Genomic DNA, 18,537 nt, shown 5'->3' on the forward strand with positions numbered 1-18,537 from the left:
CACCGGCCATGCCACGGCGGGGCCAAATCATTGCCGATGCATCACCACGCGACAGTGCTTGGCTTCAGGCTGGGCCGCGCAGTGGCCTGGCCCGGCCTGGCCGCGTGTTTCGGATCCCCCGTCCGGCCGGCGCCACCTCAAACAGATCACCATGCATACATATGGCGCACTCGACCGCACACCGGCCGTCAACCGCAGCAGCGTGGTGGGCCAGGAGCCCGGCCTCGATGCCGCCAAGAAAAGGCTTAATCCCCTTCGAAAGAACAATCACTATACAGTATCCTGCGTTTGATTCAGCTCTTTTGGTTCAGAATGTTTTCGTTTAGAAAGAGAGCACCCTGCGGTCCACTGTAAGGCTGACTAGTGGCCGAGGGAGCAACAGTTGGGCAACAGCTTCCCACGTTCATAACAAAATTTGACCACATTCCACATTCAGGTGGCAAAAACGCCTGTAAGTAGGCAACATGTGTGGCAAAAACGTGAGAAATCTTACCCATTCTTGCACATTCACACAATCATTGTACACAAAACTTTACGGCGGGTCACCCCTTGCTAGCGCCAAGTTCTGGCCAGTTTGCCGCCTGACCCTTTGCCCTCGCACGGCTCGCACCGCCCGCACCTCGCTCGCGTCGATGTGCCGCAGTCCACTACACAGGGGAAGTAATTTTCCATCTCATTTGCATTCTTGATGAAAATCTCATAAAGCGCTGGCTGGCTGGCTCGGCCCGCGCGGCCCGCTTATTTCCATCTCCTGTCGTCTCTCTGCCCGGCAAACCGCGTCCAGCGCAGCCAGATTCGGCGCACCTATGCGGAGCACGCGGCACAGTCAAATGGGGGAGGAAAAAAACGCGGCATTTGAATGAATTAGACGTCGCGTTTGTTCCTCGACACATTCATTCGTCTCCCGGAGTTGACTTTGGAGCGATCTACGCCCCTCGTTCGTTCGCTTTCATCTTTATATTCCTGGCCGTGCTTTATTGCTTCTCCTCCTTCTCCTTTTTGGACCGGCCGCGTGTTTTAATAACGTCTCTTCGCACGGATGTTGACGTTGTTGGGCCTCTCTGTGTACGTGCCCCGCATGAGGGATTACGGCGGGGGATGCAAAAGTCGGCGGTGCTGCCGCCGCGGGTTCAACTGGCAAACTGTGAATGTGTTCCTTTTCGTCTTTTGTTTCAGGTATGGCAGGGAGCAACTTCCGGGGCACTCGGGTGTACTCGTTCTGATGATGGCAACGCAGGCCGCTGAAAGGTACCAAAACAACAACGACACGTTTACTACTCCCAGCAGCAAGTTTATAGGGTAGTCTTTCCAAATAGGACTTGATCGTTTCCAGTATTATTTTTTGACTTCCTTGGAACCCTTTGACTACCTTCTCAGGACTAAAACAATAAAAACGGGATTTTGAACCTTTTCTTTCCACGAGCACCAGCACTGCCCCCTTCGCCCCGTCGGCCGACACAATGTTCCAATGTTCCGATCAGATAATGGCCGTTCACGCGTTGTCGGCCTGCAGGCAATCAATGTCGATGGGCCTACACTTTATGACGCGTCGTCAACAGGTAGGCCGGGCAGGCCGCGGCGGTGGACCACGGCGGCAGTGTCGACCAATCAGAGCCAACGACTCGGCCAGAGGGCGCCATCAAACCGCTTTACGTGCATTTCCGTTTATGGCGGCCTTTCATCATTGAAACTGTTGCCACAACAAAATCCAATTTTCGGGCGTCGATTTCTCGCGAACCGTGAACGCCACAAAGGTTTTGCACTGCCGGGATCGAATTTCAAAACAAAGTTATTACACTCAAGGTAAAAACGAAACCTGAGATTCCCAGGAGCCCTATGTTATAAGGTATGGGAGTTTCCAGGAGATTCCTGGGATTCCCAGAAAGCGTTTTTACCGTGCCTGAAAGTCGTTACCGCAACGCTTCAAGAGGTATGGATGGGCCTAGGTTGAATCTCAGCGACATTCTTTCTCTAGGGACCTTCCAAAGTTCCTTTTCGACAGCAGGTCCACCCTCCGGCTCGGCGCTCCACGGCGGCAAAAGTCGCGCTAATTTTGGAGCCACTTGCCTGCAGCAGTGCCTGGCAGACCCTGGCAGGCCCCGCGGCACGGCACTTACCTGGCAAAAGGCCTCTTAGTCTTGGTCCCTGGCCGCGGCTTTGATCTCCCCACCACACAATCAGCCCCGCTCATCACTAATGCATCAAACGGCTGGCCGCCTCACCGCGCCGCTCACGCCGCTCACCGCGCAGTCCGCGCGCCGAGGCCGAGGCGGCCCAGGCGGCCCACGTGTCGCCACCACACTGGCGGGCCGCACTTTGCCATTCACGGTGAAAGTGTGCTGGTTATTCATACGGGCCGAGCGGCATAGAGATTAGCGAAGGTCCATTGGTGGTGGCCGCGGCGGCGGGGCGGCTGCGGGCTGCCCCTGTGTTCGCGCGGGATTGTGTGTGAGTGTGCCCGCGGGCTGCCAATGCATCAGTGTCACAAAGCACACCGGTCACCTACAATGGCCAACACACACACGCCCCGGCCCGCCACACTGCCAATATACGGCAGCGGTGATAATAACGAAACGCAATGCTGCTGGTGGTGGGTGGTGTGTGTGTGGGGGTGAGAGAGATGTGATGCGTGTATGGAAGGGCCCACGTACACGCTGTAAAACTACAAGAATCCTGTTAATGTGGTACGCGTCGTCTGACGACCTGCAGGCCTTGCAGCATTAAAGACGGGCTCACCCTTTTTGGCTCTCACTGCGTCCGAGCGGCCCTCCACTCGGGACGGCTTGGACGCCTCATAGGCACCTCGGGTCCTCGAGGCCGCGGGCACCTCAGGGAAAACGAGTCGGGGCGAAGGGCTTTTACCGCCCCGCCGGCAACCCCTTTTCGAGTCCATTTGTCAACGGCAAAACGAGGGGTCGCCAAGAATTGCATCATTCGGTAGTCTTGATGAACTTTTCAAGAATATGAACCTAGGTTAAAACTCCCATCGTCATCGGACCTCTGAGGTGCCCGTGAGTCTCGGGTGACCGAACGGTGACCTATGAGGCTTTGACCATGCCGTCCGATGTGGCATGGGCCGCTCGGACTACAGTGAGATGAACACAAAAAACAACAGTGAGCTCCGTCTTTTAAAAGACGGAGATCACTGTGGTTTTGGGTACAGAGCGACGCTGTGAAAAAAATAACAGGATTCTCTGTAGTTTTTTCTCGCAGTGTACAGTGGTGGTCGCTTTGGCTGACGGGCCTTGCCGCCCTTGCATGCATTCGCGTGGTAGTTGCACCCTGGGCCGCGCTCGCGCTTCTCTTGGACGCTCTCGGACCCGCGGCCCTCGCGGTCCTCGCGGCCGCGGACACTGTCGGAAAGCGAGTTGGGCGGCGAAGGTCTCTCCTCTCCGCCCGCGTCGCCGCCGCGCCCTCCGCGTCCTCCTCCAGCGCGCCACGTCCGGGATGGCGGCGCGCCAGGAGGCACAAACTCCCGAAGAAGCGAATAAAAATGAAGCCCGTTTATTCCTCCCCCCTTTGAGTGTGTGTGTGTGTGTGTCCGATACCTTTCGCGCGCCGTTGCCGTGCCGTGCCGAGCCGGGCCGAAACCCTTTACATCATGCGGGCCCCGTGGCGCCCCGTGGCCCCCACCTTTCACCGCCCGGCATATTTCTTTGGACATTACAGGAGAGACACAGTATCTATTTCCCTAAAAGCATCAGCCCCCCCCCCCCCTCTCTCTACGCGTCCCCATGCCCCGCGACCAGGCCCCAGCCACCCTTGGGGGGCCCTCGCACGGTTCACGGGGCACACAAGAAGAAGAAGAAGAAGAAGAAGAAGAAGAAGAAGAAGAAGAAGAAGAAGAAGAAGAAGAAGAAGAAGAAGAAGAAAGACGTTCTCTCTCTCGCTCTCTCTCTCTCTCCGTCTGTAGACAAAAGAAACACACACGTGATACCTGCCCGCAACACACAGGTGCCCCGACTTGGCTGCGGCTGCCTACCTCCACGGCGCGAAGGCTGACGGGGTTGACGGGGTGGGACGGAGGAAGAATGAAAGAAGCGGCGAGGCCATCGCCTTGGCAGTGTGTTCCCCGGTGTCGTTGCCTCAGGTGGCCTCGAGGCCGATGTCCGCCGGCGCCTCCACAATAACAGTAATAACGTGGACAGACGGACGGCTGCGCCGCGCAGCGCCGCGCGAGGTAGGGTGGTCTTGCTGCGGCCTCCACGAAAATTCCACGTATTTGTCAAAGGTGAAAGGGGCGTATTTCTGCCTGGGGCGGCGGTCTTGGACCACCGGGTGGACGGCCTGGAGTGTCCGAAAAGAACCTCGTCGTCAAGAAGGTTCACCCTGAAATTCGCATCTTCATATCTGCTAATGCATTGCCTCTTCGAGATGCCGCTGGGTTCCGTTTCTGGCAGTGTCCCCTCCCGTAGGTGGCCGGTGGGGCGGCGCGGCGCTCGCTCCGGCGACTCCGGGCGGCGTCCACTTTCAATATGAAGATCCCCGGCCGGACAAACATATTCACAGAAAAGAAAATTTGGGCTGCGCTCCGGCGCTCCGCTCCGCGCAAGATGACGGAAAGGGGGAGTGGACAATGGGTCGGTCGGGCGGCGGCGAGGCGAGGCGAGGCCTGGCTGGGCCTGGCGGCGGAAGGCGACCAAGGGGTGGTGGCATCTCGATAGAAAGAGTGGCCCGCCTGTCTTGACCGCCGTCCTCCGCCCGCCCCGCTGCGCCATAAAAAGTGAATATTCAATATGACGGACGCCCTGGCCGGCCGCCTGGCCGCCCTGAGGTCCTGAGGTGGCGTGGCGCTCGCTCCCAGTGGACTGGACACTGCGCGTCCGTCCAGCGGCCTGGAGGACTCCACTCCGGCCGGACTTCGTGTTCATTAGCGCCGTGCTTTCCGAAGACAAAGGCATCTTCCGTTTTCCAGTGGGCGCTGGAGGGCGGCCACGACGGCCACCTGCAGCAGGCCGCCGACGGTGGCGCCAGCGCGCCGCCCTCCGCTCGTCCGTCTCCGCCCGGGCTGCGTGCGCGCCGTGCTCGCGGTCCTTGTCCTCGCGGGCGCGGCGGGCGCGGGGTGCGGGGCGCCGCCTCCCTCCGGACGCAGCCGACGTTTGGGTCCACTCTGTCCGGGGAGCGGGGGAGGAGGGGGAGGGACACCGGCCAGGGAAGGACCGCTGCTCCTCCTGTTTCGCTACATGTATTATTTTTACGACTTTCAACCAACTTTCCCTGGGTATACAAATGTGGACATATTTCAAAATGGAGCCGTATGGAGCGTACGAGTGGACAGTCCAGTCTGTCGACTCGGTTGGGGGGGGGGGGGGGGCTGGAGTGGCGGCGGTGGACCAGACGGCAGAGTCGCTTCCGCCCCGCGTGTCCAGTAGTGGTGTCGCCTCCAAGGCCTGAGTGCACATCCCCACTTCCAAAAGTCATTTCCAAAAAAGGCACAGCTTTCGGAATCCTTGGTCTTTTCCCGCGCCAACTTTCAACCCACACAAAACCGTTTTGAAGGCTGCCACTCCGCCTGGTGTAAAGTGGAGAGCCAATACCAGCGCTTTCACGGCCTTCCATAGTAATGGCCAAGGAGCCAGAAGCGGCCGGCTAATGCATCCTGACCATGAAAGGCTCCCTCCAGGTCACCCTCTCGCTCCCTCTCTCTCCCTCTCACCTATAAAATGCACATCTCAATCATCCGTTCTGCGGCCTGCGGGCTCTGGCCCTGGCTTCAACAATGGCGGAGTAGGTGGGCTTTCTGTATCCGCCCCGCCGGCCCGGCCCGGCGCCCTACGGCCTGGCACTCCATACGGGAAGTAGCCCCTCGCTCGCCATATCTTCAGTGGCTACTGCTGTATTATTGCCCGTGTAGCTGCCTTTCACAACCCTCAAGTGCTGCCCCCTCCACGCCCCATTGCGCCCCTGTTCGGCCCCCTTCTAATTCTCATTTTTCCACGCTCCGTCAGCAGTGGGTCGCCTCGGGTTTCCCCGAAAATTGAATTCTTTCAAACTGTTTGGCACCGTTTTTCTCCCTCCCCTCCTCCTTTTCCAACGGGATCGAAGCGTCTTGCCGAATGATTATTGTCACCTCTTTCACCGGGCAGCGGCGGGCCGGGCCGGGCGCCACCCCTGCCTGGGGCTTTATGTATGAATAGATGGTCAGCGCCACTTTTTCCCGGCCATTGTTGATGCCGTCAACAATGGAGGGCTCACCCTTGGAATCGGAACAATGAGTCATCGCAGCCTCCCTCTCCTTCTTCTTCGTTTCCCTTCTTCATTATTGAGGTCGAGAAGGACGTCCTCCAGGTTTGCATCGATACTTCGTTTTTTAGTGAGCCCACCAAACTGCCCTACATTTCCAAATACGATTTTCAGCATCATTGCAGCATTGACGCTTCCCATTCGTCAAGATAAATATTTTCAAAATTTTCCTAACTTGTCATTGTTGATGTTCAGTTTTAACTTTTCTCAGAGTTTAAGCCAAACGCGAAGTTTCATCTAGCGATGACGTCAGCACCGTGACCGGCGGTGTGTGGCAGTGATTGCTCCCCCACGACTACCTTCTTCATATCGCCGTCGTCCTGGCGGCCGTAAGGCGCTCTTGTTTTGTCTGTCTATCATACGCGGCGAGGGGAAGTCACCCCGCACGGATTTTTCCGCCGCGGGCGGAGAGAGGAGGGGAGGGAGGGGGCTGTGTTACGAGTGTAAGTCGTCCTCGGGGATCCACGGCGGCCAGCTTGAGGGCCTGGGGCGGCCCGGACCAGGGCGGCTCCCAGGGGCCGGGCACTGCTTGGGCAGTGACGGAGTGGAGGCCGCCGTTCACCTGCTGCCCCCCCCCCCTCCCCTCCCCCTCGCCCGCGAAGAAAGACGCGGAAGCGAAAGCGAGTTGCAGCAGAGGAAGTCAGTCACCGGACTCTGGGGCCTGCTTCTCCTGCGCCCGGAGCTCACTGCCACCCTCGCGCCGCCGAAGCGCGCGCCCGGACCTCCGGACCGCATCCCCCGGCGGAACGGCCCGGCAGGGGCAGGCCCGCCAGCCCTGCGCGTCGGTCAAAGTTTCCCTCAAAAAGAATACAGAGTGAGATCAAGTGTAATGACCGGTCTCTGCCGTGCGCGGTGCGGTGCCCAGCCTCGCCGGCAGGAAGCGTCCGTCGCCGTCCTCGGCCCGTCCTCGGCCCGTCCCGTCCCAGCCGCCAGGCCGCCCTGAAGGCCCCGCTCCCCTAGAGGCTGTTAGCATTCGACCTTCCCTCCTTATCCCTCGCCGTCGCGCCGTCGCACCCAACAGGAAATGGTGGCCAGAAATCACGGACGGGGAGGCGCCGCGGGGCGTGGCGGGGCGTGGCGGGGCGCGGCGGGGCGCGGCGGGGGCCGCCGGACAGCGATTCCTGGCGACGCGGCGGCAGCCTTCGCTTTCATTTGGAGGCCATGAACGACCCCAATACGACGGTACCTTGGCTCGCGCGCGTGCGTTATTGTGCCGTGTGGACAAGGCGATATTGCCCTCCGACTGCCCGGGGCCCTTCTTGGCGGCGGACGGCGCGGACGACGCGGACGGCCCCCGGCGCCACACCGCCGCGCCCCGCCGCCCCGCCGCCCTGCCGACCGTTATTGTTGGTTTTATTTAAGCAAACAGACGTGTTTTCGCAGCGGCCTGCATCGCAAAGGGCGGAAGGGACGCGCCGCGCCGCCAATATCGCGGACTGTACGGCGGCGGACAGGCACCTTGCCCTTCCAAAGGGCCAAAGGGTTCGGCATTGTGGTGCAGTACCCTCTCCCTTGGTCAGCCACCTTACATAACAATAAAAGGGAATATAAAACACGGGCGATACCGCGGAATATCAAGTGATGTCCAGCTGACATTCGACTCGGCCCTCTCGGCGGGCCGGTGCGGCGCGGCGCGGGGTGAGCCAGGATGGCCCTGGAGGGACCGGGCCGAAGCCGCGTGTCCGGTGTCCGACGTTTTGGAGGCTTGGACACACTGGGAGGAATAGCAGAGCTGGCTCCTGCAGACTTGTTCAGAGAGCCGCTCTCGTTGCTCTGACTCTCTCAGACTTGCGGGGCGTCCCGTGGAGGTGCGAGAGAGACAGGGCGACGAAGCTGACTCTCGAAATCCGTCTGCTGGCGCGCTCCTCCAGTCCTTGCCCGGTGTGGCGCGCTGGCGCGTCGTGGGCGAGTAGTGAGCCGACAGTGCTCAGGCAGCAGTCCAAGGCGCCGCCCAAAAATGGCTGCGGTTCAGCAAACCGGGCGTCCGACTTGCCCGCTACACTGGCTGTGCCGCGCCGCCGCGCCGCGCCGTGTGTTTGGAGGTATAAGAAGCGAGGAGCGCCACATGCATTACTGCCAGAGATTTGTTGCGAGGTTTCCCCCCACGGACGGGTCACTCGCAAGCGCCTGGCCTCGCCTGGCCTCGCGCGCGCCGGAGGTTGCCAAGAAACGCCCGCCGTCGTCCGCGCGCGCTGCTAGCGTTTTTACGCGCGCACCCCCAAGGAGTGTCCTCTGCCGCTGTGTGAGTGTGTGTGTGTGTGAGTGTTTGTTGCATCGGCACTTTGGCGGCCGCCCCGGAAAGATTAACGTCGTACCTTCGTCAGGCGTATCTGGCTTTATTTATGCAGTTTATGTCCGCAGATGCAAATGCTAAGCCAGGCGCGCGCGCCACTGGATGTGCGGACCACTGTGTGTGTGTTGCGTGGCAGCGATGAAAATGAGACACAAGGGAGATCATAGGTTGGCCAGGGGACGCAGAGCCCCCCTGCGTGTGTGTGTGTGTGTGTGTGTGTGTGTGTGTGTGTGTGTGCTGTGTTATCAGTGCGCCCAGTGGCGTTATTTATTAGCGTTTCCCCTTTCACCGGTCCGCCCTCTTTAATCGCCTTTCACCGGGGTCGCCTGCAGACTGGGAGCACCGCTTTCGTCGCTCTGTCTCTCTCGCACTCATGGGGCGCTCCGTACAGGTGCGAGAGAGACAGAGCGACGAAACACCCCTTACTTCGGAATGAGACGCCTGGTCGGCCACCCCCCACTGACGTGTTTATGAAGCGAGCGTTCTCTGCGAGGTCGGCCACCAAAAACGACGCGGCCGCCCAGAAAGCCCTTTCCATTCATTTGGGATGAAAAAGAGAGGAATGCAGACAGTTTCTTCACCCACAGAGGGAAGATAAAGGGTGGGGCACCGCAGGGCTACGTGAGACGAGGTGGCCTTTGCACCGCGTTGTTGATAAGTGTGGCGGGTTTGACGGACTCGTCGAAGACCGGCCTGTGGCCGTTATCACCGTCTCTTTTTAGAACCCCGAACGGAAGAGGTACCCACTACACTACTGTGAAACCAATGAGACAATGACTTCGTGTGCGATGCACTCGACTAACCAATTTAAATTAATTATTCCCTTCTCTGGCGGTCCATTCGTGTTCTTCAGACTGCGACAAAAGTCACCTCGTCCTCTTCCGACAGCGAGGTGCAATTTATGGCCTCCATTCATTATCAAATCCTCTCTCTCTCTCTCTCTCTCTCTCTCTCTCTCTCTCTCTCTCTCTCTCTCTCTCTCTCTCTCTCTCTCTCTCACGCGCGGGCAGCAGAACGCCCACGCCAGGCCAATCGATATATCGATTCGATCGGATCGGATGTGACCGCGGCCGCATATCGTTTGACACAGACCGCGGGCCTGTCGGCCTGTCCACCGCAGGCAGGCCGGCCACAGGCAGGCCCACTGCCCATTCGTTCATTCATTTGCAAATTTCCGTTGGAAGTCGCGCTAGGTGGAGGGGGGAGTGTGTCTGTGCGAGCGAGACTGCGTGACAGAGAGAGAGAGAGAGAGAGAGAGAGAGAGAGAGAGAGAGAGAGAGAGAGAGAGAGAGAGAGAGAGAGAGAGAGAGAGAGAGAGAGAGAGAGAGAGAGAGAGAGAGAGAACGCCAGTAGGGCAGCAGTGCGGTTTCGCCACACACGTGCATCGCGCACACGCATTGTCCGCGATTTCGTTGTTTTTGTTGGTGATTTTTACTTGTTTTACCGCAAAGGCTTCTCGTTGCGCTGCTCATTCCAGCCAGAGATTCAGCACTTGTCCGAGAGATGGCGCTGCTCGCAATGTGTGACTGCAGCAGTGGTGCACCGCTAGGCTTTTGTCAACGGCCGGGGGAGACAGTGGTTGCAGTGCTTGCAGGCAGATGCAGGTCCTGATGCAGGTAGGGGGAGCACTGGGCGAATGATCGCTCCGCCACGCGACGCACCTCCGGCACCACCTTCTGCGGCACGTGCCGGGACGACCAGGGACGACCAGGGACGACCGCGCAGAATCGCAGCAGTCAATCGAGAGAAAAGTCGTTGCGACGAAAATTCGACGTTTGACCCACGTACACACACACACGGCGGTGCACGCTCAAAATTTCAATGACACACCTTGGCCCTTTCCTGCGGATTCCACAAATCGCTTCCGGAGACCCCCGGTAACAATAGGGTACTTTCGTAGAATCCTGAACCGGAAGCAAGCAGACCAGCAGACGCCAAATTGGCCGGAAACTAACCTCTCTTCGGATCCAAAACTATACCCGAGGTCAAATATTGCTCGCGAAACACAATGCACTGCAAACAAGTATCAAAAATGTTTATTTTCAGTGTGGCCGATACGTTTGACGAACGTCTCTTTCCCATGTCAAGTTTGGGTCTACTTCCGCCAACATGGCGTCTGTGTGCTTCCGGTTCAGGGATCTACGAAAGTACCCTATTGGCGTGAAAACTAAAATCCGCGGACCGTGAGGATTGCTTATCCAAACGTTTCATTCCACCTTCATAAAGCGCACGGGGCAGGGGGAGGGGGAGGGAGGGGATGTCAACTAGAAAAGGAGGGGAGCGGAACAACAATACCGTCTCGTTGTGCTACATGGGGGAGGTGAAGGGGGGTGTGGGAAAGAGAGCCGCGCGCCCACCGTGCCCATGTGTCGCACGGCCTGGACGCCGCCGGCCGGCACGGTCTCCACGGCTTGCGGAGGCGCTTTCGTCGCTCTGTCTCTCTCGCACTCGTGGGGCGGCCCTTGTGGGTGCGAGAGAGACAGAGCGACGGAAAGCGGCTCTCGGACTCGAAATCAGTCCGCTGTGGACGGCGCGCGCTCATGAGAAAGGGTGAAGCAATGGCTTCGCTGTTGGGGCAGGGAGCGTGGCGGCGACGAGGACAAGAAGAACAAGAAGAACAAGGAGGGCAGGGCGAGGAAAGGCGCCGTGAAGCGAAATTGACAGCGGAAAAACGGCGGGGTTTAAATGGAAACAAAAACCCGCCTCGCGACTCTCTCCTGCGAGGACAAGTTGGGACCAGTTTGAACTTGCGCGCCGCCCGCCGCGACCCTGAGCCCTGCCGCCGGCCGGCCAGCCACGGCGTGCCGTGCCGCGCCGCTCGGCAGCCCGAACGACAGGCGACGAGCCACGCGGTGTGAGTCGAGAGCCGAAGTTGAGTCCACCTGCCGAGCCGAGCGTCGTGAGTTGTCGTGAGTCGTTCGTGGCCGCCGATTCAAAACAAACGTCGTCATCATCGAACGCTGTCTGTTGTTCAAAAGGAGAACATCCGATTACAGTTCAAGATGATTCAAGACACCTCAGTCGACATTGGCAGCAAGGTTAGTACCCGTCCAGGTTGGGCACACCACTGTTGACGACCGTTTCGGAGAGTCTTTCGTCGCGCCGTCTCTCACACTCATGAGGCGTCTCGTATGGACGTGTGAGAGCGAAATGGCGACAGAGACGACTCTCGGGATCGGTCTGCTGCTGTGCCATTGTTTTAGCGTGATGACCGAACGGGCCGCCTAACCTCAAACCTACCTCCTACCACCGTACCACGTACCCGTCCGCGCCACTGCGTGCTGCTGTCTGCCGCCGGGGAGGCGGTTCCACGACGCCGCACCACCTTTCGGTTGACAGTGTAGGGGCAGCGCGGGGTGCATATGGGGAGACTGCACCCTCGGCGTGGCCGTGCCGTGCCGTGCCGTGCCCGCCTGGCCTCGCCTGCACCCGTAATCTTCCCAAATCCTCACACCTCAGTTGATTGTGCTGCCGATTCGGTTCGGCGTCGCGACGCCGCCACCCTGGGCCGCCACCCCACCTCCCCCACCCCCGACGCACGATGCACCGCGACGGCGGCCGCCACGCCGTGATAAGCCGAGCGAGCCGAGTGAGCCGAGCCGAGCCGGAGCTAAGTCGGGTCCTGTTGTGTCGCCGGCGCGGTGCGCGTGGCGGAGTGGAGCTGTCATACGCCGGGACGGCCTGGCCGGTCAGCTGGCGCCGCACCGCGTGATGGTATCGCCGCGTCACCGCCAAGACGAAGAAGGGATACGTCATCCCGGCGCGTGGCGCACCGTCCGTCCGTCCGTCCAGCCTCTTGTTGTCCTTGCTGGCGTCGATGTTGTTGCCGGCCAGCTCTTTATTGGCAGGCTGGCCGGCTACCTTGGCTTCCCCGCCACTGCCTCCCCCTGTCAGCTTACCGCTCGCGTGAAATGTTCTTATCGGATCGTTTGGCCACGGAGTGCGCGGGCGGCGCGGGCGGCCCGGCTGGGGTGGCGAGGCGCGGGGCCCGCATGCTGCGCTGGGTGCACGCCGCGCACGTAATGACCATCAAAGTGGACCAATCGACGGGCCGCCTCGCCTCACCTGTCAGGACTGACTGCGGCCGCCGCACCGCGCCGCGGGGAGCGCGCCGATCAAATAGGGGTACACGGCAAAGCAAAGCGCCCGATGCTCTCGACGGCCAGCCCAGCGCTCTCGCGGCCCGCGGCGGAGGGAAGGAAGGAGGACGGCGGCGGCACCACTCAGCGCCCGCCCCCTCCATGAAGGCCATCTGGCCGCACGGTGCCGCGCGGTGCTCCAGGTCGCCAGAGACTACTCGATCGGCACAAAACAGCAATCAGCACAAAGGGGGTAAAACTGCGGGGGTGAGCCGTAAAGCAGCAGTGCTGCAGCATCGCCCCGGGCAGGCCGGCGGGCAGGACGGCGGGCCACAGTGGGCCAGAAGCCGGTGGAGGCGGCCAAAACTCTAGAGGCGTTTTGAGCTCCAGCGTCGCTAAATGGGACTCGAACCGAACGTGTGACCCCACCAATGGATTCCTCGTTCGCAGAGCAATCCATTGGTGGGGTCACACGTTCGGTTCGAGTTCTATAGAGCGGCTCTGGAGCTCAAAACGCGTCTAGAATTTTGGCCGCTCCTCCGGTCTTCTGGCCCACTGTGCGGGCCGCGGCACGCGCGCAGATGTGTGCGCGATGCACGTCCTTTCAGCGCAGTCCCCTTGCTGCTGCGCGAGCCGCGCGGTGCAAAAGTGAACAGATGTGCGTCCGCTAACGGACACCTCGCACACCCTCACCGTGCCCGCCGTGCGCGCCGTGCCCGCGCCGCCGGCAGACCTGTCGCCCTGGGCACGCTGCACTGCAGGCTGCACTGCGGGCTGGGGCTGGTCCAAATCATGGCCAGGGGCCTGGGGCGGCCGGGGGCGGCCCTGCGCCTCGTCGCGAGGGGGAGGGTGGAAGAATAGGTGGATGTTTAACCGTCGCTGTTGGATCAGCCGGCGCAGCGGCCAGGTGGTGGGGACTGTACCGCGGGCTGTGTTGCTGACGCGGACTGTACCACTTTGTGGCCCCTCGCAAGTCAGGTAGTGGACTGTACCGCGGGCAGCACTGCTCCACCCTTTTCGCTGCAGCGGCCAGGTGGCAGACTGTACCGCGGGCTGCACTGCTGGGGCGGACTGTACCGCCCTGCCCCGCGCACAGGTGCGGCCGCACTGCAGTGGCGCGTGCCCCAAGTGCAATTGAGACGGCAGTAAAACTGCGCAAACTTTCTCGCCGCCCTTTCCTTGTCCCGGTTCCCGACGGTTCCCGGGGGTTGGGTTGCCGGGCAGGCAGGTTGCGGCGTGCTGCGCTTGCTCGGCGTGCTCGGCAGATGTCGGCGCGGTGCACCTGGGGGAGGCTCTCCGCCGCGTCCTCTGGGAGTCCCTCATCCCGGCTGATCGGCATCGCCACTGTGCGGAATCGTTGTTCATCATTCCGCAGTCGTAGGTGGCGGTGCATGCGGTGCACTGGCGGCAGCGTGCCATAAAAGAAGCTAACGCGGTTTTCGGCCGTTGGAGTCGCAGCGAGGGGGTGAGCGACGATGGGGGAGGGAGGCTGGCCGCGGTGCTGCCCGGCGACGCGGCGGCGCGGCGACGCTCAGGGGTGCAAATCAGCGGCGGTGCCGCGCCGTGCATCTGGCCGCGTACAGCCTCGGCCAGCACCGCCAGCGCGCGGGGCCAGCGCGGCGGCGCGCGACCCTTACCGCCGCCGGCGGCGTCCCTCGCGGCGCGCACTGCCGGCGCGGACTGTACCCGCCACGCCGCCACGCCACGCGGTGCACTGATCGCGTCGCACCCCTGGACCACGCGACCTGCAGCCCTGCAGCCGGGCCAGACGCGCGCCACCTCACCGTGTCCCCTCCCCGCGGCCTGCCGGCCTGCCCGGCCCTGGCCTGGCCTCCCCTCGCGGCGCGTCACCAGGGCCGCGTCCGGGAGGCCGGCAAGCCCGTGGCGACGGCGGTTCGGCGGCCGCGAGCGCCAGGGTCGCGTCGACGCGCCTCGGACGCAGCCCGCACAGCCGCCACGGCTATGACTTCTCACGCGTCTCGCCGTCCTCGCCGTGCTCGCCGTCTACGTGGCACGCGCCTAATCCCGTCCTAATGGCCGCCATTATTCTCGGCAAGACGACGGCAGCGCCTCGCGAGGTGCGGATGACCTGCTCGCCGAAGAGGGCGCCACCAGCGGGACGGGAACCAGCGAAGTCGGCGCCCGCAAGCGCCGCGAACGACCCGGATCGAGGCCAGGTTGGCAACGGGCAGTGGGCTGATGCACCGACTCGGGTGAATCCAGAGACGGGATCAGGGGGGGCGATATCGCAAAAGTTGCCTAGCTACAGGGGCTAAGTGCGACTAGTTGCCTACCTTTCAGGCGGCCCGGACACTGGTTCGTCGCTGCCTCTCTCGCCCCATGAGTGCGTGCGAGACAGAGGCACGTTTCGGTATCGGTGCGTGCAGTGTACCGACGGTGCTCGCCAAAGGTTCATCGCGGTGCTCGCGCGTGCCCCGCAGTCGAAGTGACGCGTGCCGTGAGTTGTGACAGCGGCCACCGCTTTTTCCTCGGCGTCGTTACAATCTTTCCCTTGCCGATCCCCCGCACCGTGAACACCGCGCCTGCTGGCCGCTGCCGGCCGAGCACTCTCGTCGCTCCGTCTCTCTCGCGCCCAAGGGGCGTTCCGTCGGGGTGCGAGAGAGGCGAGAGCAGTCTTCGGAATCGGCCCCCAGGCGCACACGCCGCGCGCACACGACGCACCCCTGTGCTGGCCAGGTTGGAACAGGGGAGGGGAAAGGGGAAGGTTAGTTTACATTTGCCCCGCGGGGTTGACAATGGGACGGGTTTTTGTTCGTGTCATTGCTCCCAAGCGCACATCAAGCCGCGCTTAGCCCGGCTGGCGTCAGTAACCCCGCGGACTACCACCGGCACACACACACGCCGACAGACACGCACACAGACAGACGGACACGCTTACAGTGCGCGCACGGGCCAGACAGGTTTAGCGCAGATAAAGAAGGGAAGAAAGAAAGTGAGTTGATTGTCTGGTTTGCTGCTCACCTCGGGGCGCGCCCATGTGTCGTCCCAGCTGTCACCCTCCGGGCCTCCAAGGTGCCCGGCGGGATGCTGGCCGACCAGGGGGTGCGCTCTCTCTCACCTTCTCTCTCTCCTCTCGCTTTACAAGCGTGCCAATCTGCGGGTACATCTCCGATCCGGGAGGTGTCGCGGAGATAGCGGAAACAATAGCAAATGCAGTGAACGGAAAACTAATTTCTAATTTCTTTTTCCGGAGAAAAAGAAGTTTGAAATTGTCGAGTATTTGTGGGTGGGCGTCGCGTCGCCGCTATTAGCGCGAGGCTGTGCTGTGCTGGCTGCTGCACACGGTTGGGCCGCGCCGCCACCCTCCGCCACGACACCCACCCCACCCTGTCGCACCCCTGAGACGTAATCCAGGAATGCAGATGGCAACGACGTCTGGCGGGGCGGCGGGGCGGGGGCGGGCGGGCGGGGCGGGGCGGGGCGGGCGGGGCGGGGCGGGGCGGGGCGGGGCGGGGCGGACGGCCTCATTGCGGGGATCTCGCCGTCCTTGCGGCTTGCCGGCCCATTGACGGCCACCTCGGCGGCGCCCTGGCGGCTGGCAGACACCTTTATGGACCCCGGCCCACGGCGGCCCACGGCCACCTGGCGAGGTGCGAACCGCCTGCTCACCACCTGAATGATGACGGGGTCCTCTTGGAGGAGCCGGCTGTTGTTTTATGGTGCGGTTGGGTTGGCACACCTGGGCGCCTCACCTGCGAGTCCCCTGCCCGGCGCCCCGCCACGCGACCGCGGAGACTTGGACGCGCGGCGAGGATTCGAGTCTCTCCTTCGGCTCGGCCCAGCTGGCCGAACAGGCCGAGCCGCTGATGAGAATCGTGGTCGAAGTAATGGCGTTCCACTATTTGGCCGTGCAGTTGTTCCGGGCCGCGAGGGCCGCGACGCCGAGGGTCGGCGCCCAAATGTAGTCCCCACCCCCGCGCCGCGCCGCCACCGCCACGTCTCCACCTTACCCTACTTCCCCCTCCCCTCCCCGCCGCTCCGGCCCGTGAGACGCCACCGACGACGCCGCGGCTCCGCGGCCCGCCAAACTCGACGCGATGAAATATTCACCGACCGGTCGCAACTCCTTTAACTTTGTTGTTGACAGCGCCGCATCACGGCTTATAAACAGCATCAATGTTGCACCAAGGCGGTCTCGGCCACCGCCGCCTGCGACAAGCCTGCGACGTGGCGCAGGTTCACTCAGACGAACTTTGCCGGCTTTTTCTTTGCCGACTCCTTCTTTTCGCAGTGTAGGACTGCTCAACGGCGCGCGGTGGCGGTGCCGCTGGCCGCGACAGCCTCGCGGTCCTCGCGGTCCTGGCGGCCCGATCACCATTGTTCGCCCACCTCCCCTCTTCCAGCCCGACACCTACAGTGCAGCGCCGGCAGCGCCCACCCCCCGCCGGCCGAGCCAGCCGAGCCGGCGGCGAGCCGCGCGAGCCACCCCCGTGGCAAATCGTGGATTTCCTTGTCGAGTTGACGTAGCCTTAAAAATTCAAATCGCCCTCGCGGTGCAGGCACGGCGGGCAGGGGGAAGATGCAGCCAGCCAAGTCATCAAATTATTGAGCGCGCGGAGGAGAGTCGTTGCATTCGTGGCGGGCGGTGCGTGGTTCCCGGTTCTGCCGTCGCGCTGGGGGGCGGCGCTAGCGGCGCTGCCGGCGGGACGGCGCTCGAAATTCAAACAGACGGAGACACGTGTCCACTGTGATCTTAGCGAACAGGAACAACAGCCGAGACGGAAGGCGAAGCCCAAATCCGGCCCGGAGCTGCATCTCGAGATGTTGTCACACGCGGCACGCGGCAGAAACTGCTGCTTGCTCCTTGGCCCATTTTTGCGTTCTGCGAGGTTTGTGCGCGCGCCACGCCAGCCGCGCCGGGCGGCTAAATCGGACCGTTTGGCTTCCCCTTGCTTCGGACTGATGGGAAACGAATTTGATGAATGGATAATGGAAGCAAATGAACGAGCCATCGCGCGGAGGGGAGCTCGCCGGTGCGAAGGTGCGGGGAGGAGGGTGGAGGCTGTGATACGTCTTCGTTGTTGTTTTTGTTATTGTTCCAACACGTGTGTTATCCGCTGCGCTCACCGTCTTTTAAAAAAAAGTGATTTCTTTTTTTTTCTCGTTTACGTCCACCGCCTTGCTTCACTTGTAAAACGCTTCCCAGACGTACCTCTCCTTGCCGCCGTGCCCGCCCCTACACCATCAATCCTGAGCCGCCGACTCGGCAAAGTTCTGCTGGCCGCTACGCCGCGCTATGGCTGGCGCGCGCCGCGTCCGGTTAATTTTCTGACTGACCCTGATTGTATGACAAATTGCCTGCTCGCTCCGCTGTGCCGCGCTGTGCTCCGCTGCTTCGCTCATCCTCCCCCTTCGGGCTGACATGTTGCTTCGAGACGGGCAGCGCGTCGACCCTGGCGCTGGAGGCTGCCTGGAGGCTGGCTGGAGGCTGCCGGGGGTGCGCCGGAAAGCACAAAGCACACGCACGATGCCTCCAGCCTGCTCCCAGCGCTCGCCAGCGCGCTTCCAGCAGCCTTTTCAGTCGTGACAAAACACTTGTCAGCACTCTGTTGGCCATTTTTCCTCTCCTCGGCCGGGCCGGGCCGGGCTCCGCCGGGTGGTTTAAAAATTCACTGACGAGTCATAACTCTGGCAAAGTTTGCTGCCTCCAGGAGGCAGGCGAGGCGTCATCCTGCTTGCCCTGCTCGATGCAAAATGCATTAGCATCACAACCCGGCTGCCCTTTTAATCAGACCCACACGGCCAGGCAGCAGGCAGGCAGGCAGCGGCGCACCCACATCTGCGCCGAGCATATAAAATTTCAAATCCGGATGGCTGTCGCCGGGCCGCGCGCGCTGGCGGGGCTGGCGGGGCTGGCGACCAGGTCCCCGAAGACACCGTGGGAGTCGGGTTACCCGGCGC

The 18,537-nt window shown here is 61.8% G+C and overlaps 1 protein-coding gene across 1 annotated transcript in view; it reads left to right on the forward strand.

The window, feature by feature from the left end:
• Positions 1–18,537, forward strand: part of LOC117641250 — a 166,262-nt gene that overhangs the window by 79,106 nt on the left and 68,619 nt on the right. The window contains exon 2 of the mRNA XM_034378409.1: positions 11,374–11,574. Within this exon, the coding sequence (XP_034234300.1) occupies positions 11,374–11,574 (201 nt within the window). The remainder of the gene's footprint in view (positions 1–11,373; positions 11,575–18,537) is intronic.

This window comes from Thrips palmi, unplaced genomic scaffold, assembly GCF_012932325.1.
Source record: "Thrips palmi isolate BJ-2018 unplaced genomic scaffold, TpBJ-2018v1 HiC_scaffold_15, whole genome shotgun sequence".
In the NCBI taxonomy this organism is placed as follows: domain Eukaryota; kingdom Metazoa; phylum Arthropoda; class Insecta; order Thysanoptera; family Thripidae; genus Thrips; species Thrips palmi.